This window comes from Oscarella lobularis, chromosome 1 (assembly GCF_947507565.1).
Source record: "Oscarella lobularis chromosome 1, ooOscLobu1.1, whole genome shotgun sequence".
NCBI lineage: Eukaryota > Metazoa > Porifera > Homoscleromorpha > Homosclerophorida > Oscarellidae > Oscarella > Oscarella lobularis.
This window is the reverse complement of record NC_089175.1, coordinates 6,721,198-6,744,249: the sequence shown is the minus strand read 5'-3', so window position 1 is coordinate 6,744,249 and position 23,052 is coordinate 6,721,198. Positions and strand designations below refer to the sequence as shown.

The 23,052-nt window shown below is 45.0% G+C and overlaps 3 protein-coding genes, 3 long non-coding RNA genes and 1 pseudogene across 6 annotated transcripts; 4 read left to right on the top strand and 3 right to left on the bottom strand.

The window, feature by feature from the left end:
* The first annotated feature begins 885 nt into the window (after positions 1 to 885).
* LOC136199831 (ficolin-1-A-like) lies at positions 886 to 9,439 on the top strand. The gene is made up of 6 exons (XM_065990158.1): positions 886 to 945; positions 1,001 to 1,126; positions 1,175 to 1,255; positions 8,396 to 8,518; positions 8,570 to 8,657; positions 8,709 to 9,439. The coding sequence occupies exons 1-6, from the start codon at positions 886 to 888 to the stop codon at positions 9,377 to 9,379; spliced, it is 1,149 nt and encodes a 382-aa protein (XP_065846230.1). The 3' UTR covers positions 9,380 to 9,439.
* LOC136196663 (ficolin-2-like) lies at positions 1,283 to 2,410 on the top strand. Its single transcript, XM_065986264.1, has 3 exons — positions 1,283 to 1,432; positions 1,492 to 1,576; positions 1,623 to 2,410. Exons 1-3 carry the CDS (start codon positions 1,283 to 1,285, stop codon positions 2,294 to 2,296), a joined length of 909 nt encoding a protein of 302 aa, XP_065842336.1. The 3' UTR covers positions 2,297 to 2,410.
* Positions 3,413 to 4,094, bottom strand: LOC136199860 (uncharacterized). The gene is made up of 3 exons (XR_010673214.1): positions 3,887 to 4,094; positions 3,529 to 3,824; positions 3,413 to 3,460 (listed from the first exon to the last, which is right to left on the bottom strand). It is a non-coding gene; the product is annotated as an uncharacterized lncRNA (long non-coding RNA).
* Positions 4,341 to 5,791, top strand: LOC136196652 (ficolin-2-like). The gene is made up of 6 exons (XM_065986253.1): positions 4,341 to 4,409; positions 4,462 to 4,587; positions 4,641 to 4,721; positions 4,781 to 4,822; positions 4,874 to 4,952; positions 5,005 to 5,791. The coding sequence occupies exons 1-6, from the start codon at positions 4,341 to 4,343 to the stop codon at positions 5,673 to 5,675; spliced, it is 1,068 nt and encodes a 355-aa protein (XP_065842325.1). The 3' UTR covers positions 5,676 to 5,791.
* LOC136199841 (uncharacterized) lies at positions 6,712 to 7,787 on the bottom strand. Its single transcript, XR_010673195.1, has 4 exons — positions 7,590 to 7,787; positions 7,272 to 7,544; positions 7,116 to 7,200; positions 6,712 to 7,067 (listed from the first exon to the last, which is right to left on the bottom strand). It is a non-coding gene; the product is annotated as an uncharacterized lncRNA (long non-coding RNA).
* On the bottom strand, positions 9,303 to 12,078 carry LOC136198241 (uncharacterized; annotated as a pseudogene).
* Positions 12,079 to 17,893: 5,815 nt separating this feature from the next.
* LOC136199857 (uncharacterized) lies at positions 17,894 to 18,578 on the top strand. The gene is made up of 2 exons (XR_010673211.1): positions 17,894 to 18,023; positions 18,214 to 18,578. It is a non-coding gene; the product is annotated as an uncharacterized lncRNA (long non-coding RNA).
* The last annotated feature ends 4,474 nt before the right edge of the window (positions 18,579 to 23,052 follow it).

Here is a 23,052-nt window from a genome sequence, read left to right as displayed (position 1 = left end):
ACAAAAGATCTCAAGACAACGATAGGTGAGATAGTCATTGTGCCTCTGGTAGAGGTGGTTGGTAGTTTAACGCCTGTACTAATACCCACCTGAATGGTTTGTATAGGAGTGGTGCTAACTGGGGGCATATAACTTGGTACACATGGAAAAAATGGTCATCCTTGGCATTTTCTGAAATGAAATTTAGAAAGAATGAATCTCATGGAAGAGACTAACATTTCTGTCATTGTGCTTGTCTGTCCGAACTAGAGAACTAGAAAACAGCAAACATATATTAATTAATTAATTAATTAATTTTTAAATAGATAAGGTTTCTTGCTTGATTTATATTATTTACCGATTCAGAAGGACGATGTATTACGATTTCCGAAACCTGGAGAAAATTTATGTGATTTTCGCTAAATTAATGACTCGGTCGATCTCGCAGTTCCTGAGCGAACGAGCTCCGTTGCAGCCGTTTGCGTGCTTTGCGTTTGACTTCTTACCGTCGCCGATTCGATTTTGTGATCGTTGCTCCAGGTTTCGAAAGGAGGTAGACTAAAGTCGCGAAGAATTAGGGGCGTATTTTCACGATTCGATGATGTCTCGAGGCGAAACACGGACAGAATGGAGCTGGGAAGACGCAGCAGCACGGCCAAATCAGCAATTCTGTGGCTGACGAGACAAGAAGAGTCTGGTCAGGAAATTCATGATGGCGTCGTCGAACGAAGGGCGTCTTGCGCAAGCGCACCCTACCCCCGCACGTGGACAAGTCCTTTTATGGAAATCTTAGAATGTAAATAACACGGGGATGGCGTCATTCCGTATCTTCCGTATCTAAAATTCATCATAAAAGAACGTATAGACAGAAGAAGACTTTCATTCAAACCACTTCTATGAAATAAAATGAGAACGCAGCTGCTCCTTTGCCTACTTGGCTACGTTGTGACAAAAGCGTCTTCTCAGGCAAACAAAAACAAAATCATTTATGTTTGGTCCAAAAAACGTGCTTCTGCTGCAGACAACGTCCACTGCGTGTGATCATAAGCATATCGTTGGACCTCAGGGATTGCCAGGACCAGTAGGACCTCAAGGATTGCCTGGCACTATTGGTTCACGTGGGCCGCCTGGTCCAGTTGGAAGAGCGGTACGTAGTGATAACTGATCAAGTTGCTGATACCTAAATTGGACATAGGGTCCTACTGGAGACAGAGGGCTGTTGGGGCCAAGAGGGTTTAAAGGTGATAAAGGAGACAAAGCAAACACCGGTGTACAGGTAGCAGTACAATAAGAAAAAGACCGGATGACAGAAACATATTATTTCAAAAAGGGAAAGATTGGAAAGGCTGGCTCAAAAGGAGATAAAGGAAATCGAGGCTATTCTGGCGTTACCGGGCCCGTTGGGCCCAAGGGCGATAAAGGACACATTGGGCAGCATGGTCACAAAGGAGAGGTGATGTCCTATTAATTAAAAGAATGATTTCGAGAACTCGTTTCATATCAGAAAGGTGAACGAGGCATTCAAGGTCTTCCTGGGGTAATGTCAAACGACACAATCGAGTCTCTACAAAACCAACTCCAAGATCTGCAAAGTACGGTATGCTACGATATACTGCAATCTATTTCTCATAAAGTAAGCATAGATATCGTTGAATCCATTTCCTGCGACTGCTCTTGTCTACATAAACGGTCTCCCTATCTTTCAAGTGGCAGTCATACAATTTCCTTTCCGGGAATTGGCCTAGTTCCTGTCTACTGTGACATGGAGGCCGACGGCGGAGGATGGACAGTCTTTCAAAGACGAAAGAATGGATCAGTTGATTTTAATCGTGGATGGAATGAATACGAAAGAGGATTTGGCGATGTCGAAGGCGATTATTGGCTTGGCTTAACTTCTCTTCACCAGCTCTTGCAGCTAAATGGGGCAAATGAATTAAGAATTGATTTGAAAGATTACTCAGAAAACAGTGCGTACGCCAAGTACAGTAGCTTTAATGTGGGAGACTCCAATTCCAAGTACACGCTAAGCGTTAGTGGGTACAGTGGTACAGCAGGTGATGCAATTGCAGCGTCTGTAATCTCGGGTGGAAACGTGAATGGAATGAAGTTTTCAACAAAAGATCAAGACAATGATAAGTCCGGTAGTACGCACTGTGCTTCTAAGTGGAAAGGTGGTTGGTGGTTTAACGCCTGTCACCGCACCTTCCTGAATGGTTTGTATAAGAGTGGTACTGCCGTGAATAGCATTGTTTGGTACAAATGGAAAGGATGGTCATCCTTGGCATTTTCTGAAATGAAATTTAGAAGAAAAGCATGAACTGCATCGAAGAGAATTACTTTTCCGTCGCTATGCTTGCCTCTCCGTGTGAGTTTAGATGTCAATAAACGTACCCTGACGCAGCCAGCCGACCTGAGAAAAAGACAACAATTAACTTCCATTATAAATAAATAAATAAACACTAGAAAGAGACTTCAGAACCTTCGAGACTGAGTCGAAACCTCACTACTTTCTTACTGGCCTATTAGTAGAGCTTAGGATATAGCACCTGCTCAGAAAAACAAACGTGATTCATTCAGTACAAATACCAATATTATAATATTACTTGGTACATTGGCAAACGGCTTGACTGAACTCTCAATAATATCAAACGAGTTCTTCATTGTTTGTTGAATAAATACGCCCTTGTCCAAAGCAATCAGGAAAACTAGATGTACAAATTAGTGAATGGGTTTTTTTAGTTTGAATCTAATTTTTTACCAATATAGATAGACGAAGTACTTGTGCACGCTTTCCAAAGCCGGTAATAGAGTTAGAGACTTTCAATGTGCCTTTCGCGAAATTCTTCGCGCGTCTCGATCTTCTCTGTTCGTGAGCGAACGAACTCCATTCTAGTCGATTGCGTGCCATGAATTCGACTTTCATAACGCGGACGAGTCGATTTAGGGATCGCAGAGCTCCTTATTTCGGAAATAGGTGAAGTCGGGAATTATTTTCGCGATTTCATGATGCTTCGAGGCGAAACGCGGGTAGAATGCAGTCGGTATACCCAAATATACAGCTGCTTTATTCAAATTATTGTGGCCGATTCTACTTCCAAGTACAGGCTAAGCGTTAGTGGATACAGTGGTACAGCCGGTGATAGAATGACACGGTCTGGAAGTGGAAAAGCGAATGGAATGATATTTTCAACAAAAGATCAAGACAATGATAAGTCCGGTAATACACACTGTGCTGCGCACTGGAAAGGTGGTTGGTGGTTTAACGCATGTCATCATACTTTCCTGAATGGTTTGTATCAGAGTGGCACTAGCTGGGGGTATATCATTTGGCTCACATGGAAAGGAATCTCATCCTTGTCATTTTCTGAAATGAAATAAAAGCATGAATCTCATGGAAGAGACTAACGCTTCTGGCACTGTGCTTGACTGTTCGTAGGAGTTTAGATGTGAATAAACGTAAAATCAACTGCAGCTAGCGAACCTGAGAAAAGATGAAATAATCATTTTGGATAAATAAATAAATAAATAAATAAAAAGGTAACTCGGTACCTTCATGACTGTGTCAACTCTGACGACGAATTTGTGACTGGCCTTTCAGTAAAGCCTAAAAGCACCTGCTTAGAAAAATAGACGCGAATAATCAGTGTAAATACCAATAATATAATATTACGCTGGTACACTGGCAGTCGGCTTGACCGAACTTCTAATATCAAATATGATCCGTAGCGTCGTCTGTTGAATGAATACGCCATCGTCCAAGTCAAAATTTCGACGTTTGAATACGATTATAAGGTGGGTCTCCCTGCATGGTCCTCCTTATCTTACGTTCTCTAATTTTCTGTCCTCTAAATCGTCGGATTGGTTTGATGAATTTTACATTAAACGTTCATTTCTTTTCTCCTTCTACCTCGTTTTCGACGGCTCGCAGCAGCGCAGCTCGACGTTTTCAATAAATTCCCTCCTTCTACCATTCGACAGGGGGAGGATTATTGGCGCCGTCGCGTGGCTTTCGCCGCCGTCAGAGTACAGTAGTTAGTAGTGATCGAAAGAGGGCGTATATCACCCTCTAATGTTTTAGAAAAGACGAGGTATGTCAGAATTATTAGACTAGCTTTGCCGTGGCTGAAGCATGCCTTTCCATCGGAAACAAAATTCACGGGGACTTCGAGTCCCGAGAAAAGGATCGAAGTGGTCTTGCGCAAGTGCAACTCTGCCCCCGCACGTGGACAACTCCTTTTATGGATTCAAGAAATCGAGATATGAACATACCACGGAGCTGCATGGCGTCATTCCGTATCTTCCGTATCCAAAATTTATCATAAATGCACACAAGAAGAGCTAACCTTTCATTCAAACCACTTATGAAATCAATGAGAACACAACTGCTCTTCTCCTTATTGGCCTACGTTGTGACAAACGCATCTTCTCAGGCAAACAATAAAAATATTTCTCCTTCAGCTTAAGTACCCATTTCTGCCGCAGACATCGTCTACTGCGTGTGATCATAAGCATATCGTTGGACCTCAGGGACTTCCAGGACCTGTAGGACCTCAAGGTTTACCTGGCACAATTGGCTCACGTGGACCGCCTGGTCCAGTTGGACAAGCAGTACGTATTCATATATGACAAGTGGTATAGGATTTAATTGGTCAGTTGGTTAGGGTCCTCCTGGAGATAAAGGGCTATTGGGGCCACGAGGTTTGAAAGGTGATAAAGGAGAAAGAGGAAACACCGGTGGACAGGTAGAAATAGAACGATAAACGAAATTAGCAAATAACATGTAATTGATTACATCAAAAAGGGAAAGATTGGAAAGGCTGGGAAGCATGGCGAAAAAGGACAAGTACTCTTCCTCTAATTAAACAGATTGTTTGACGAACTTGATTTGAGTTAGAAAGGTGAACGAGGACTTCAAAATCCTCTTGGTGTCATGCCGGTAGAACTATTGAAAAAGCAACTCGAAGATTTGGGAAGTACAGTTTCAAGCCATTGACTACTGATTTAAACTACATGAATGTGCTTTAGTAATTGTGAGCTCTCAAGGCTGTGATTGCTCTTGTCTACACAAACGATCTCCGCATCTTTCAAGTGGCAGTTTTACAATTGCCTTTGTGGGAATTGGCCTTATTCCTGTATACTGTGACATGGAGACTGAAGGCGGAGGATGGACAGTCCTTCAAAGACGAAAGGATGGATCAGTTGATTTTAATCGTGGATGGAATGACTACGAAAAAGGATTTGGCAATCTAAGCAGCGACTATTGGCTTGGCTTAGCTTCTCTTCACCAGATGTTGCAACTGAACGGGGCAAATGAATTAAGAATTGATTTGAAAGATTACTCAGGAAACAGCGCGTACGCCAAGTACAGTAGCTTTAATGTGGGGAACTCTAGTTCCAAGTACAAACTAACCTTTACTGGATACAGTGGTACAGCAGGCGATGCATTTTCGGCGTCTGGACATTCACTTAGAAACGTGAATGGAATGAAGTTTTCAACAAAAGATCAAGACAATGATAACAATGGTGGTCAATGTGCTTCTTACTGGAAAGGTGGTTGGTGGTTTAACGACTGTCATCGTTCTTTTCTGAATGGTTTGTATCAGAGTGGCAGTGATCCAAATCGTATCACTTGGTACACGTGGAACGGATGGTCATCACTGTCATTTTCTGAAATGAAATTTAGAAAGAAAGAATGAAAAGCATTGAAGAGACTAACGTTTCAGTAACTGAGCCTGCCTGTCTGCGTGATTTAGATGTCAGCAAACGTACCCGTGTCAAGCACCGTTTACTTGAATTATAATTATAATTTGTATTTTGTGTCGCCTGCATCCACAAGCACAAACGCAGATGTTTGGTTTCCTTCAAAACACACTCTGATACGTTCCGGGAAGGAGACTCTTTCCAGGAAAGCAGATTTAAAACAGGTCTCCCAGGGAGCCAATTTTAACCTTAGAGAAGGTACTACAAAAAGTGACCATATAGGTATGTACGCCAATTGGTTATAGGGTCCTACACTGTACTGGAGAGAGATGGGACCACGAGGATTTAAAGGCGATAAAGGAAACAGAGGAAATACCGGTGTACAGGTACAGTAGCATGGTAAGAAGTTACCCAAAGACATAATTAAATACTGTAAAATTGGAAAGGCTGGCTCAAAAGACGATAAAGAAAATCGAGGTTTTTCTGGCGTCACGGGACCCGTGGGACCCATGGGTGGTAAAGGAGCCTGGTTACAAAGGACAGGTGCTCTTCTACCAATTAATTACATGTAACAGATGATTTCGAGAACTTGTCGTCTTGTATTAAAAAGGTGAACAAGGCATACAAGGTCTGCCTGGCGTTATGCCAAACAACACAATTAAGTCACTGCAAAACCAACTCAATGATCTGCAAAGTATGCTTTGAGAAGTTGCAGATAATTATAATACAGAAATGAACTTAGATCTCGCAAGATCCATTACTTGCGATTGCTCCTGTCTGCATAAACGATCTCCTCATCTTTCGAGTGGCAGCTTCAAAATTCGTTTGTGGAAATTGGCTTAATTCCCGTGTACTGTGACATGGAGACCGACGGTGGAGGATGGACCGTCTTCAAAGAAGAAAGAAAGGTTCGATTAATTTTAATCGTGGATGGAATGAATACGAAAAAGGATTCGGCGAAGTTGATGGCAATTATTGGCTTGGCTTAGCTTCTCTTCACCAGTTCTTGCAGATAAACTACTATGGATATGAATTAAGAATTGATTTGAAAGATTACTCGGGAAACAGTGCTTATGCCAAGTACAGTAGCTTCAATGTGGAAGACTCCAGTTCCAAGTACACGCTAAGCGTTAGCGGCTTCAATGGTACAGCAGGTGATGCAATTGGAGCGTCTGGAAATCCAAATGAAAACGTGAATGGAATGAAGTTTTCAGCAAATGATCAAGACAATGATAAGATTGGTAGTAGGCACTGTGCTGCTCATTGGAAAGGTGGTTGGTGGTTTAATGCCTGTCACCGCACCTTCCTGAACGGTTTGTATGTCAGTGGTAGTGACTGGAAAAATATCATTTGGTACACATGGAAAGGACAATCATCCTTGTCATTTTCTGAAATGAAATTTAGAAAAAAGCATGAATCGCATGAAAGAGACTAACGTTTCTGTGACTGTGCTTGCCTGTTCGTGTTGGTTTATATGTGAATAAATCTATCCTGACGTAAAATCAATTACAGCTAGACAACCTGAAAAAAGGTATCATCAACTTCCAGAATGAATGAATAAATAAATACTGGTAATAAAAGTAACTCCGCACCTTCATGACTCAGACTGTGTCCAGAACTTTTAGCATTGTTTGGAGGAACGCATTAATCCAAGTCATTAAGAAACTACTGTACATACATTATGTATGTGTACAAACTGTATGAATTAGTTAGTCGTATTGAAAAATGGATTACATAATTAATTATTAGATAAGATTCCTTGGAATTCTTACAGATTTATATTGAGGACCTAATTGTGCACGCCTTCATCCAAAGCCCAGAAAAGCGCTGAATATTTCAATGTGATCCACACGAAATTCTTCGTCCTGCTCAGAACGAACTCCAATACAGTCGTTTGCGTGCTTTCTTACCGTCGCCTAGTCGACTGCGTGACTGTATAGTGCTCTTGGTTTTGAAAGCAGGTGAAGTCGGGAAGAACTAGGGTGTAGTTTCGCGAATCTATGATGTATCAAGGCGAAACGAGGGTAGAAAAGACGCAGCAGTTCCGTTGCGTCAGAAATTCTGCGGCTGACGAGACGAAAACCGTCCGGACTAATGCGTTTTCCTCGTTCTCGAAAGGGGTCTTGCGCAAGCGCGACTCTACCCCCGCACGTGGACAAGTCCTTTTATGGAAATCCTAAAATGTAATTACCACGGAGATGGCGTCATTCCCTGTCTTCCGTGTCTAAAATTTATCATAAAAGCGCACAGGCAGAAGAAGAGAAGAATTCAAACCACTTCTATGAGAACAATGACAACGCAGCTGCTCCTATTCCTACTAGGCTACGCTGTGACAAACGCGTCTTCTCAGGCAAACAGAAACAAAATAATATATTTTTGGTCCAAAGAATGTGTTTCTGCCGCAGACATCGTCCACGGCGTGTGATCATAAACACATCATCGTTGGACCTCAGGGATTGCCAGGACCAGTAGGACCTCAAGGTTTACCTGGCACTATTGGTTCACGTGGGCCGCCTGGTCCACTTGGAAGAGCGGTAGGTATTGGAAAATGATCAAGATGATGATACCTGAATTGGTCATAGGGTCCTACTGGAGAGAGAGGGGTGTTGGGACCAAGAGGGTCTAAAGGTGATAAAGGAGACAAAGGAAACGCCGGTGTACAGGTACCAGTACAATAAGAAAAAGACCGGATGACATAAACATATTATTTAAAAAGGGAAAGATTGGAAAGGCTGGATCAAAAGGAGATAAAGGAAATCGAGGCTATTCTGGCGTTACCGGGCCCGTTGGGCCCAAGGGTGATAAAGGACACATTGGGCAGCATGGTCACAAAGGAGAGGTGATGTCCTATTAATTAAAAGAATTACTTCGAGAACTCGTTTTATATCAGAAAGGTGAACAAGGCATTCAAGGTCTTCCTGGGGTAATGTCAAACGATACAATCGAGTCTCTGCAAAACCAACTCCAAGATCTGCAAAGTACGGTATGCTTCGATATACTGAAATCTATTTCTCATAAAGTGAGCATAGATATCGTTGAATCCATTTCCTGCGACTGCTCTTGTCTACATAAACGGTCTCCCCATCTTTCAAGTGGCAGTCATACAATTTCCTTTCCGGGAATTGGCCTAGTTCCTGTCTACTGTGACATGGAGACCGACGGCGGAGAATGGACAGTCTTTCAAAGACGTAAGGATGGATCAGTTGACTTTAATCGTAGATGGAATGAATACGAAAGAGGATTTGGCAATATTCATGGCGACTATTGGCTTGGCTTAGCTCCTCTTCACCAGCTTTTGCAGCTAAATGGGGCAAATGAATTAAGAATTGATTTGAAAGATTACTCAGGAAACAGTGCGTATGCCAAGTACAGTAGCTTTCATGTAGGAAACTCCAATTCCAAATACACGCTAAGCGTTAGTGGATACAGTGGTACAGCCGGTGATGATATAGCAGCGTCTGGAAATTCAAATGCAAACGTGAATGGAATGAAGTTTTCAACAGAAGATCAAGATAATGAAAAGAATGATGGCCACTGTGCTGCTAAATGGAAAGGTGGTTGGTGGTTCAACAACTGTCATTTCGCTTTCCTGAATGGTTTGTATCAGAGTGGCAATGGCTGGGGTTATATCATTTGGTACACATGGAAAGGAAAGTCATCATTGTCATTTTCTGAAATGAAATTTAGAAAAAAACCATGAATCGCATTCGCATGAAAGAGACTAACGTTTCTGTGACTGTGCTTGCCTGTTCGTGTGAGTTTAGACGTGAATAAACGTACCTTGACGTAAAATCAATTGCAGCTAGACGACCTGAAAAAGATGACATAAACTTCCGGAATGAATAAATACATACTAGTACAAAAAGTAACTTCGCACCTTCATGACTCATATTGCGACGTGTTTGTGGTGTTGTGTTTGCAACAGAAATGCTGACGTTAATGAAAGTACAATTTTAATTGAAACCCTCTCAGTCTCTTACATTTCTAATGCCATCTTTAATAATCATCTGAAGAATCAGACAGGGAGATGAGTTGCAATAAGCCAGATAGGAAAATGGCATAAACTGCTAACAGTCATCATGTATAGATCTAATAGTATAGAGATAAATAATTAAAGAAGCCATAATGCACGATCCAGATGTTTTGAGATATGATCCACAATTGAATTCAGGCAAGAAAGGATTGCCTTCGTTGGAATAGAATAACGTTAGATCGTTCTAGTGAGCATTGATGACCGTACTAAAACTATGGTGAATGTGTATCCGTATGCACACACACTCTAATGTTGGCTCTCATTCACAGAAATGCGTTGGCGAAAATTTTAGAGTCGGCTCGAACAGGAAATTGGAAGATCGAGCAGAATCTGACGTTGAATTATCTGAAGCCAGAACATGACATGTGGAATAAATACTGAATAAGTGACATACCTGACTGAGATATATAGAGAGAGACGGTTCCTGTTGAAGAGGCTCACTTCAAAACTCATCCAGAAAACTAGAGGTATTAATCAATGGATTAAATAAATTAATGAATAAGGTTCCTTGGATTCCTTACCGATTTACATCGAGGACCTTACTGCGCAGTCTTTCATTCCAAGCGTTAGAATATTTCAACGAAATTCTTGAACAAATTCCATTACAGCCGTTTGCGTGCTTGCGTTTGGCTTTCTTACCGTCGCCTAGTCGGCTGCGTGACCGTAGTGCTCCTGGTTTCGAACGTACTAGACTAGTAGGTGAAGTCGGGAAGAAGTAGGGCGTACTTTCGCTAATCTCGAGGCGAAATGAGGGCAGAATGCAGTCGAAAAGACGCCAGCATCAGAAATTCTGTAGCTAACGAGACGAAAGCCGTCTGGCCGCTGAGTTCTCCTAGTTCACGATGACGACTTCGAAAGGGGTCTTGCGCAAGCGCAACCCTACATACGTTGACAAGTCCTTTTATGGAAATCTTAGAAGGTAAATAACACGGGGATGGCGTCAATCCGTGTATTCCGGCAACTTCACCGTCCCCTAGATAAAACATTGTAGATCCGGGGGGGGATGAGATTGTAATTTAAATTTTAGTGAGAGATACCAAGAAATTGAGACGGTGCTGGAACTGTCGACATTTTTCCGATTCCGAAGGCCACGTGTAGGAAGCAGCAGCCAGAGATTCAATGCCTCTAAACACAAATCAGTAAAAAACGTTGGAGAAGATTTTTAAATAATTTACCCGTGAGGTACTCTGGCTGGCTGTGTTATTTGGGACATCGTTTCAGTAGCATTCATCGAGAGTCTTTGGCAACGGGCTAGAGAATCCTATATAATTAATTTTATATAAATGACTGAAGGTTTTCCTACTTTTGCTTGGTACCAAAGCCCCATGCTTTGGGATAGTCTTCACACTGCCATCAGGTGGCTGCGTCTTGACGCGGATAACATCCTAGTTCAATCCTGAAAAAATCAAATTAGGTAAATATTTAATTATATTTATTATAGTAACCTACTTGGTAAAAGGCGGACGAGTCTTGTGACTCGTAGTCATGTAGGGTTCATTGACTTTCATTGCACCAACATCCCGAATAGCAAACTTCTCATCAGAACCCTCAGGTTTCTAAAAAGACAGAGAGAATCAGATAAGATACTCTAGTACGATAAATCGATATTTCTCGCCTTTTTTCCTATTGGATGAATGCGACTCTGCATGATGCTCCTTCAACGTCGACGGCATGAGCCCGTCGCTTTCCATTCCCTCCAAGAGCTGCGGCTCGCCAGTGACGCGCAGCAACGTCGTTTCGCCGCGATACTTGTCGCGCATCTCGCTACTTTCGACTCCCATGGCCATAGTGAGAGGCTTTCTCCACGGTTTTTCACCAATCTAAACAAACCAACCATTCTTTCTACGTACCGCATCGCTTTTTCTTGAACCTTTTGAGCCGCTTCGCTGATGTAGTCTACTTTCCACGATCCGGGAGCCTATTTGTGAAGCGGGTGCGCCAAAATTGTGCCGTGAGGCTTGTAATCGTCCGCGAGACCTGTCGTCGTTTGGAAATGGCGTCGGTCGAAAGCTTAGGCGGTAGAGGAAGAGTTCCTTTTGACTACGGAAACGCTTACGAGGAGAAATCGAGCAAGGGGACACACTGTAGCTACTGAGTCCCGCATGCGCACCATCGCAGTTGCGAATAATCGCATTAGTGACGTTTATCGATATCGCTCTATAACACGTGATCGCGTTTAAGTTAGTAGTCAGTGACGTCGATTGCGTAGGCGAGCCTAGCAACGACCCGGGTATGGAGACACTTGCCCCTCAATAGTGGGCGTTCCCAAAATTTTTTAAAAAGGGACTATTGAGGTTCGTTTATTCGACGAAAACGGCGGTATAATTAAATTAACCGTTTCCGGTGGGCGGGAAAATTTTTTCCATGTACTGTTGCTATGCAAAAACACGATTTTGAAGATGGCATTTGTATTATCGAGCGAGCGACCTACACGCCATAGCGTCTAAGTCATTAAGGACAAAACCCCGTTTTTTTGGCATATAGTAAGGGGGTACTACTCTCTGGAAATGAAAATACCGATTAATGATATCCGATTGGACCCCAGTATCAGTACGGATCGCGAGAAGTCTTGATCAGTGATAATACTGACGCTGCTCCGAATCCGCACCGATAGACAGTGGAAAGAGTGCAGGCGTCTCTGGCTGTCCGCGTGCAATCGCTACGATTCTCGCGCGCAGCTCGCGTCGTACGATCACGTATCTTCGACGATCGAGAGAAATGTGTTATGGGTGCGAATGTCTCGCACGACAGGCCCATCTCTCGCGTCGTACGATCACGTATCTTCGACGACCGAGAGAAATGTGTTATGGGTGCGAATGTCTCGCACGACCGGCACATCTCTCGCGTCGTACGATCACGTATCTTCGACGATCGAGATAAATGTGTTATGGGTGCGAATGTCTCGCAAGACCGGCCCATCTCTCGCGTCGTACGATCACGTATCTTCGACGATTGAGAGAAATGTGTTATGGGTGCGAATGTCTCGCACGACGGGCGGATCTCTCGCGTCGTACGATCACGTATCATCGACGATGGAGAGAAATGTGTCACGCACGACGGGCGCATCTCTCGCGTCGTACGATCACGTATCATCGACGATGGAGAGAAATGTGTTATGGGTGCGAAAGTCACGCACGACGGGCGCATCTCTTGCGTCGTACGATGATGTATCTTCGACGATCGAGAGAAATGTGTTATGGGTGCGAGTGTCTTGCACGACGGGCGCATCTCTCGCGTCGTACGATCACGTATCATCGACGAAAGAGAGAAATGTATTATGAGTGCGAATGGCTGGCACGACGGGCGCATCTCTCGCGTCGTACGATCACGTATCATCGACGATCGAGAGAAATGTGCTATGGGTGCGAATGGCTGGCACCATGGGCGCATCTCTCGCGTCGTACGATCACGTATCTTCGACGATCGGGAGAAATGTGCTATGGGTTTGAATGGCTGGCACGACGGGCGCATCTCTCGCGTCGTACGATCACGTATCATCGACGATCGAGAGAAATGTATTATGGGTGCGAATGTCACGCACGACGCGCCCATCTCTCGCGTCGTACGCTCACGGATCTTCGACGATCGAGAGAAATGTGTTATGGTCTTGCCCGAAGGGGCCATCTCTCGCGTCGTACGATCAGGTATCTTTGACGATGGAGAGAAATGTGTTTTGGGTACGAGTGTCTTGCCCGACAGGCGCCATCTCTCGCGTCGTACGATCACGTATCTTCGACGATCGAGAGAAATGTGCTATGGGTGCGAATGGCTGGCACCATGGGCGCATATCTTGCGTCGTACGATCACGTATCTTCGATAATAGAGAGAAATGTGCTATGGGTGCGAATGGCTGGCACCATAGGCGCATCTCTCGCGTCGTACGATCACGTATCTTCGATGGAGAGAAATGTGTTTTGGGTGCGAGTGTCTTGCCCGACAGGCGCCATCTCTCGCGTCGTACGATCACGTATCATCGACGATCGAGAGAAATGTGCTATGGGTGCGAATGGCTGGAACGATGGGCGCATCTCTCGCGTCGTACGATCACGTATCTTCGACGATCGAGAGAAATGTGCTATGGGTTTGAATGGCTGGCACGACGGGCGCAACTCTCGCGTCGTACGACCACGTATCTTCGACGATCGAGAGAAATGTATTATGGGTGCGAATGTCACGCACGACGCGCCCATCTCTCGCGTCGTACGTTCACGGATCTTCGACGATCGAGAGAAATGTGTTATGGGAGCGAGTGTCTTGCCCGACGGGGCCATCTCTCGCGTCGTACGATCAGGTATCTTCGACGATGGAGAGAAATGTGTTATGGGTGCGAATGGCTGGCACGACGGGCGCATCTCTCGCGTCGTACGTTTACGTATCTTCGACGATGGAGAGAAATGTGTTATGGGTAGGAATGGCTGGCACGACGGGCGCATCTCTCGTGTCGTACGTTTACGTATCTTCGACGATGGAGAGAAATGTGTTATGGGTAGGAATGGCTGGCACGACGGGCGCATCTCTCGCGTCGTACGATCACGTATCTTCGATGGAGAGAATTGTTTTATGGGTGGGAGTGTCTTGCTCGACGGGCGCCATCTCTCGCGTCGTACGATCACGTATCTTCGACGATTGAGAGAAATGTGTTATGGGTGCGAGTGCCTTGCCCGACGGGCGCCATCTCTTGCGTCGTACGATCACGTATCTTCGACGATGGAGAGAAATGTAGTATGGTTGCGAATTGCTGGCACGACGGGCGCATCTCTCGCATCGTACGATCACGTATCTTCGATGGAGAGAAATGTGTTTTGGGTGCGAGTGTCTTGCCCGACAGGCGCCATCTCTTGCGTCGTACGATCACGTATCTTCGACGATGGAGAGAAATGTGTTATGGGTGCGAATGGCTTGCACGACGAGCGCATCTCTCGCATCGAACGATCTCGTATCATCGACGATCGAGAGAAATGTATTATGGGTGCGAATGGCTGGCACGACGGGCGCATCTCTCGCGTCGTACGATCACGTATCTTCCACGGAGAGAATTGTTTTATGGGTGAGTGTCTTGCTCGACGGGCGCCATCTCTCGCGTCGTACGATCACGTATCATCGACGATCGAGAGAAATGCGCTATGGTTGCGAATGGCTGGCACAACGGGCGCATCTCTCGCGTCGTACGATCACGTATCTTCGACGATTGAGAGAAATGTGCTATGGGTGCGAATGGCTGGCACAACGGGCGCATCTCTCGCGTCGTACGATCACGTATCATCGACGATCGAGAGAAATGCGCTATGGTTGCGAATGGCTGGCACAACGGGCGCATCTCTCGCGTCGTACGATCACGTATCTTCGACGATTGAGAGAAATGTGCTATGGGTGCGAATGGCTGGCACAACGGGCGCATCTCTCGCGTCGTACGATCACGTATCTTCGACGATCGAGAGAAATGTGCTATGGGTGCGAATGGCTGGCACCATGGGCGCATATCTTGCGTCGTACGATCACGTATCTTCGATAATAGAGAGAAATGTGTTATGGGTGCGAATGTCTCGCACGACGGGCGGATCTCTCGCGTCGTACGATCACGTATCATCGACGATCGAGAGAAATGTGCTATGAGTGCGAATGGCTGGCACCATTTGCGCATCTCTCGCGTCGTACGATCACGTATCTTCGATGGAGAGAAATGTGTTTTGGGTGCGAGTGTCTTGCCCGACAGGCGCCATCTCTCGCGTCGTACGATCACGTATCTTCGACGATCGAGAGAAATGTATTATGGGTGCGAATGTCTCGCACGACGGGCGGATCTCTCGCGTCGTACAATCATGTATATTCGACGATCGAGAGAAATGTGCTATGGGTGCGAATGGCTGGCACAATGGGCGCATCTCTCGCGTCGTACGATCACGTATCATCGTGTTATGGGTGCGAGTGTCTTGCCCGACGGGGCCATCTCTCGCGTCGTACGATCAGGTATCTTCGACGATCGAGAGAAATGTGTTTTGGGTGCGAGTGTCTTGCACGACGGGCGCATCTCTCGCGTCGTACGATCACGTATCATAGACGATCGAGAGAAATGTGCTGGCACGACGGGCGCATCTCTCGTGTCGTACGTTTACGTATCTTCGACGATGGAGAGAAATGTATTATGGGTGCGAATGGCTGGCATGATGGGCGCATCTCTCGCGTCGTACGATCACGTATCATCGACGATCGAGAGAAATGAATTATCACGCACGACGCGCTCATCTCTCGCGTCGTACGTTCACGGATCTTTGACGATCGAGAGAAATGTGTTATGGGAGCGAGCGTCTTGCCCGACGGGGCCATCTCTCGCGTCGTACGATCAGGTATCTTCGACGATGGAGAGAAATGTGTCTTCGACGATGGAGAGAAATGTGTTATGGGTGCGAATGGCTGGCACGACGGGCGCATCTCTCGTGTCTGTCGTACGTTTACGTATCTTCGACGATGGAGAGAAATGTGTTTTGGGTGCGAGTGTCTTGCACGACGGGCGCATCTCTCGCGTCGTACGATCACGTATCATCGACGATCGAGAGAAATGTATTATGGGTGCGAATCGCTGGCACGACGGGCGCATCTCTCGCGTCGTACGATCACGTATCTTCGACGATCGAGAGAAATGTGTTATGGGTGCGAATGTCTCGCACGACGGGCGGATCTCCGGATCGTCCGTCGCACACTTGTGCTCATGCGAGTGGAGCGAGTCATTCCCGCATCGAAGGCGCAGGCCTCGTCGCCGACGTCTCGATGCAGGATAGTCAGAGCAAAGGCGGAAGAAAGGGTTTGATTCTCGCGTCGTACGATCACGTATCTTCGACGATGGAGAGCTTCTCTTCACCAGATGTGCAGCCAAATGGAGCAAATGAATTAAGAATTGAATTCGAAGATTATTCGGGGAACAGAGCGTACGCCAAGTACAGTAGCTTTAACGTGGAGGACTCTAGTTCCAAGTACAGGCTGAGCGTTAGTACAGCAGGCGATGCAATAGCAGCATCTTACAACGACAATAAGGCCGGGTGGACTCTTACCACCCTGAATAATGTGTATCGGAGTTCTAGTGGACCATATGCACTTGTCATTTTCTGAAATAAAATTTAGAAAAAGAGCGTGAATAGCGTAGAAAAGATTGACGTTTCTGCCGCTGAGCCGATTTTTTCGTATGAGTTTTAGCAAGGTAACCACGAATTTCAGATAGGCAAGTTGTGATTTGTGTTGATGCAATAAACAATATCGAGTGAAACTCTACGACATACCCTGTAGCCTTCCTTTTAGGGAAATGGAAGAAGCTATAGAGGAAATGGTGGAGAAGTTGATACTGTTTGTGGGCAAAGGGACCATTGCGCCACTAAGTCAGGCTGTAGAGACAGCTCTTATGGAACTAGATTGGGTTAAGCGTTCGTAAAGAAAAACGATCTGTGTTTTCGTCCTATCTGTTGCGAATGATGAGATGAAATTTGTTGTGGACATGTAGAATTAACACGATGGAACTTGAAAAATCGGAGATAAACTTTCCCTACCCCCAGACATGAAAACAACGAGAACGATAACTGAAAAATGAACAATCGATTATGGATGACAACAAAAAGTGCTGCACGCTTTTAGTGGGTGGTGTGAGATCTGTAACCTTATCCTTCCAGGTAAACGCTTCCTAGGATCAATCTTCACTGCTACCGTAATGAAGGGTCTAACCTTAATGGATTCTAGGCTCGAATCGCGATGCCTGCGCGTTCTGTTGGCAATAGAAATGCTGCTGCTTCGCGGGCTAAGCTGAAGCAGCAAATTGACGTCTTCTTTAGGTGGAAGAAAGGGAAGGGCAGAAGGTCGACTATGTCATAATGAGGATCGAGCCTCGCAAAAGAGCTCTTCCTCACTCTTACTAATAACACTGCTTTGAAGTCTCTGTTCGTACTTACCTGAGATACATTGAAGCGCATTGAATGAAGTTATGCTTCGAAACGAGCGTTGTTCCCTAATGGAGCCTCGATTTTCTAAAAATGTGCTAAGCGCAATCTTTTATGGCACGCTTAACTTGCTGCGTAAGTTGCATCGACGAAGACGCTTTCCTGGGCTTCGAAAACGCTATAGAAATGTAATCACGTGACATCGAGTGGTAGCGTCCCGTACAGTTTATCGTTTCCTTTCCAAGGAGAGCATCTTACGATCTTCAGAAAGAAAGTTTCTTTTTCTGCAGTCGCGCGAAAAGGCAGCATGAGGGCATCATCGCCTGTCGACAGAACGAGAGCCGCTGTTCAGCGAGTAACGAAGGCAAAGAGACTGAACTACACGGCCCAAGGTAAAAAGAAACCCTCACAAGGCATCTTGCAGTCCTAAGGTCCACCACTGCTTATGTTAGAAAAGTATTTGATGTGAGAGTATTTGTTAGTGATAATGTAGATAGATTGTCTAAGAGAATGGGAGGTCCTCTGTGTTAGTCAATATCATGGCTCTGTGTTAGTCAATAATATCAGGGCTGTCTCCTTTAGTGCACTCTTTAGCTAAGCGGTGCTCAGCTCAAAGGAGATAAACCGAATTTCGTGGGTTCGGAAGGATCGTGTTTCTTTTTTTTGCGAGGAGTCTGGCAAAGATGAGCAAGTGAGGAAGTCGTACGAGGCTGAACACAATCAACGGGAATTGTTGGTCCGGTTTGATTTGGATCTCAAATTTGGAATGTGTCAACGTTAGATGGGGCCTTTGGGGACTCACTACTCATGACTACAAAGCTCAAATCACCATTCTGTACAGTAAACTAGATATTGAAGCTTTTTTACTGACTCTTTTCTCCTGTACAGTATCCACATACATATATACGTACCGGTACATTTACCTTTTTAACACGTGATATGAACACATTAATCTCCTCGTTTTTCACGTGAGCACACGCCCTCTTCTCATTGGTCGCTGAGGTGTCAGTGTCCGGGTGACTCTGAATGAAGTCTCCGCTCCACACGCTCTTGGAACTCGTTTTCGGAAGCCCCAGCTCTCGACGCGCTCATCGAGAAGACTTCTTTGCTGTTGTGAGGCGCAGACAGCTCGAATTTGTAGGCGCCAATCGGTGAAGCGACCAAGCGCACTGAACGTGGTACGTTTCTTGTCCTCTCGGCGCGTCACCTTCCCCGTCTCGGCGCGTAAAGCGGCATAGAGCGTCGAAAGAACCCGCGCGTGGTTGTTTCTACTCGCCAAACGACTTTTTCGCGACGCGCGGCTACGTGACGCGGACGTGACGACGCGCGTAATCCACTCGCCTTTCGACGATCCCTCATCGCGTGCACTCGAATTTCGTTTTATATCATTTTCTTCTTCTTTTCTCTAGTTCGGCCACGAAAGAGAGAAGAACACCACATGCCAGCGCGACGATCAGGTCACCCAATTGGGGCCCCCAGTGGTGTAGGCGTGCTCTTAGGGGGCAGGGCTTTTTGTGACGTACACGGTGCTGAATGCCTGCGATGGCCACTGCCCACGCTCGCGGGCATAGAAAATTTCCGCCAGTCTAACAATTAGGTCTGATTTCCAAAAGTCTAATCGAGGGCGGGTTGGGGTCCACGAGTGAGGGCTGGTGGTCATTGTAGTGCACGAAGCCCAATTGTGTACGTTGCAGAGAGTGTAGCGGGACGACAAATCGGTATAATGCAGTAATGGCACTTCCTCCCTCACGTGCTTCGGTTTGCATCACTACGTTAGTTTGCACGGGTCCTCTCTCTATGCACTAAGGTTTTAGTTGGCGGCTGCTAGTAGGGTAGGGCGGTTTGTGTAGTAGGCTTGTAGCTCCTTTCCCCTTACGTGCTTAGCTAGCAGCCGCCACGTGCATTTTTCAATGGATTTTCAGGTAATCTAGGTTGATTAGTATTTAGGGATATTTTAGGTCAATGGATTTGTATGGTAATCTAGGTTTTTTTATCACGTGCTTGCTTTTCTTTTTCAGGGCAGATAGTAGGTTTTTTCCGCAGGATTCTTTTTTTGTACAGGTTTTTATTTTTTTCACAGGTTTTAATTTTTCACAGGTTTAGGTTTAGGTTTTTTCCACAGGTTTTTATTTTTTCACAGGTTTAAATTTTAGGTATTTACGGTTTTTGCAGGTTTTTATTTGCAGGTTGATGTCTTTAATTTTTTTGCAGCATTTTATGTAATTAATTTATTTAATAATATCTCTTTCTTTTTTAGCGTAAGATTCGAATGATGCTGAATGGTAAACATGAATTTTGGAAAGGTAAGCGTTTTGAGTCATTATTTTCCACTGACATGATATTGCAGGTGAATTAACTGAAAGAAGACGAAGAGAAGTAGAAATTCCTGTGCGATTTTTTGTAGTGCATGATAGTTGCATGGTATTTTTTCTTGATCTCCTAGTTATGGAGACGTAGGGACTCGTCCACAAGCGCACGCGTCCTTCGCGATAGGCGTCCCTCCACTCACGTGCGCGTTTGTGTGCCTCTAATTGACGCTCAACTCCCCAGCGTAGAGAGCGCGAGCTCCACCCGTTTGCACGGCGCTCCACTCGCGTATTGTTAGTGAAAGCATGCGATGACGTGGACAGCGTAAAAAAGAAACCGAAAAAACGGTTGAGACGCCAATTCGTGTTATCCCATCTCTTTCTTGGGTGGAAATAGTTGTCGGTAGCTTCTCGCTGTTTTTAGTTTCGCTTGGCGTGGCGCAAACGCGATTCGCGATCGCGTACCCTCGAAAGGGGCCTCTCAACAGAAAATATCGTAGCAGATCTTCAGTATCTCGCATGGCTCGTCTGATCTATGAAGTAAGATTCCCAAAGTTTCACCAGAGTCCAAATTCGATATTAGAGCTTCGCGTCAATAATTAATTAAATTGAATGATTGATTTTATTTTAGGTTTGCAAAAGTTTCAGCTGAACTAAAGCGTAAATGACTCACCGTTCTTTGTCTTTTCCAACGATTTTGACGTCATAAGTAAGTAATATTTATAATTTTCCTTTATTAATTACCAAAAATTTGAAACGGTGGAATCTCAACGTTCTTGTTCTCTTCAACGTTTTTTGACGTCGCAGGTTTGGAAATATTTGCTGTACATTTATTCCTTTATGGTTATAAATAATTCAGGGTTGGCTTATTAAAATTACTAATTCTATGGGAATCACGCTAGCTCTTGATGACGTTAGCTAATTCTTCTTGGTCTTCTACATGAAGTTTGATCCGAGTCTGAATTCAATAAATATTTTTTTGAGAACAAAACATCATTAATTATATCATTGCTTTTATTTTAGGAGTTCCTTTTTTTTCTGTGCCTTTTTGTCTTCTCCGACGCTTTTGATGTTGTAGGTAGGGAAGTCGAAATATTCTCTATTAAATTCATTTGTTTATTTATTTAGAATTTTTACAGGGAATCAGAATGGACCTGCGAACACTATCTCTTGATGACGTCACGTAAGCCAATAGTCAATGAGACTGTAGCTACTATTAATTCTACTAATAGCATGTATTAGTCAAGTGATCCCTAGAAGATTGTGACTATCTTTCATTACCAATGATCCGCATTCACCTTATTCTTGGTCTACAGCGTCGCAGGCAGTTGAGAGGACAGCCCCTCCCACCTCCCGGTTCACATTCTTCATCTTGCATCCACTCACTGGTGAGCAATCCTGCGTGGCGTGCACCCGTGTTACGTCAAATTCTATTCATTTGTCTGTTTTCTAGAAGCCTCTCATAAAAAATGAAATCAAAAAAATTGAAATCAAATATTAGACGTATTATTATAACAGGTAGGTAAGCAACACTTCTACGCGAATCGCTTACTCATGTTACTCTTTATAGTGATGTGACAAAGACGAGAGCTTTCTTGATGAAGACAGCGAGCGACCAGGTTTGCAATTGGGGTCCTGGTGAAGTAGGCGTACACATAGGAGGCGGGGCTCTCTGCGACATAGACGGGATTTGATTGCCTGACGCGGCACTGCCCACGCACGCGAGCGTAGAAAAATTTTCGTCAGTCTAATCCATTGGGTTCGGTTTCTGAATGTGTAATCGAGGGCGGGTTGGGGTTGGTGAGCGAGAACGGTTGCTATGGCAGCGCATGAAAACCCAAAGCAAAGAGTGTCGCGGATCAACATCTGTCACGTGTTTCGTTTGCATCACTACGCTAGTTTTCTCTAGTCCGCTCCTTTGCATTAGGATTTAGTTGATGTCTTCTAGGAGGGTAGGGTGGAATTCTCTAGTAGCTCCTTTCCCTCGTGCCTTAGCTAGCAGCTGCCTCGTACTCTCAATGGGTATTTGTGGTGATGTTGAATAGAGTATAGATATATAATAGGTCTATTGATTTTGAGGTAATTTAATCGCGTCATGTTTCCTTTTATGAGTAGAATAGTTTTCTTTAGTTAGGATTTTAGGTCGATGGACGCTGAAGCTTATTAATTAGGTGAGATTCTTTCATTTGTACAGTCAAAGGCAAGCGTATCAATTGTCAAGTCAGTTGCCTTTTTTGCAGTGTTGCGATGCCTGTGACGAAAGCCAAGAAGGAAGATCGATCGTATATCAAGTTTATGTAGTGCAGTTATTTCTTCGATTTTTAGTTGATGATGAGCATGCCACGTGTCTATCTCGCGCTAATTCGCGTAAAACTCGCCGTTCGTCATCGCATCTGCACCGCGGCATCCAGGTAGTATCAATACAAAGCACTGTTCATTGTTATTGACGTTTGTTCTTTAGGATTTGGGGTCCTGAGCATGACCCCGTCATAAAAAAAGGCTCGCAACCGGGGTCCTGAGCAAGACCCCGTCATCAAAAACTGCTCAAAGATAGAAGGGGAGGGATAGTTGATTTATTAAATAAAATTAAAAAAAGCACAGAGTTGTCCCTCGCGTTTCCATGCACAGGCAGTTTTTGACGGGGTCATGCCCAGGACCCCTGCCGGGCAGTTTTTGATGACGGGGTCTTGCCCAGGACCCCGGTGGAGCAGTTTTTGATGACGGGGTCATGCTTAGGACCCCAATCCTAAAAGACACCCTTAGAACCGAATACGAGGCAATGAATCCACTTACCGCACAAAGACCTGATGACACTCAAATCTCTTCAGCTGGCCCGTGGAGTCCACCAATACATTAGAACCTGAGAGAAGAGTTTATGGAACGCGGAAGAGACACGCCAGTAACATACCTTTGATATCGCGTCGAAGTGCAGTTGGATTGGAAGCAGGAGAGCACATCTGGCCAAATTCGCTCATCGACGTTCCAATCGCCACAACAACGTTGCAAAAGACTTGGCTTTGATTGAAGAAAACGCCGTGCACATCGGTTGCCGTGGTAACGAAGCTCAATGAAAAAAACGCTAAGCAATTATTTCTCGTTGCCATGGAAACAGATG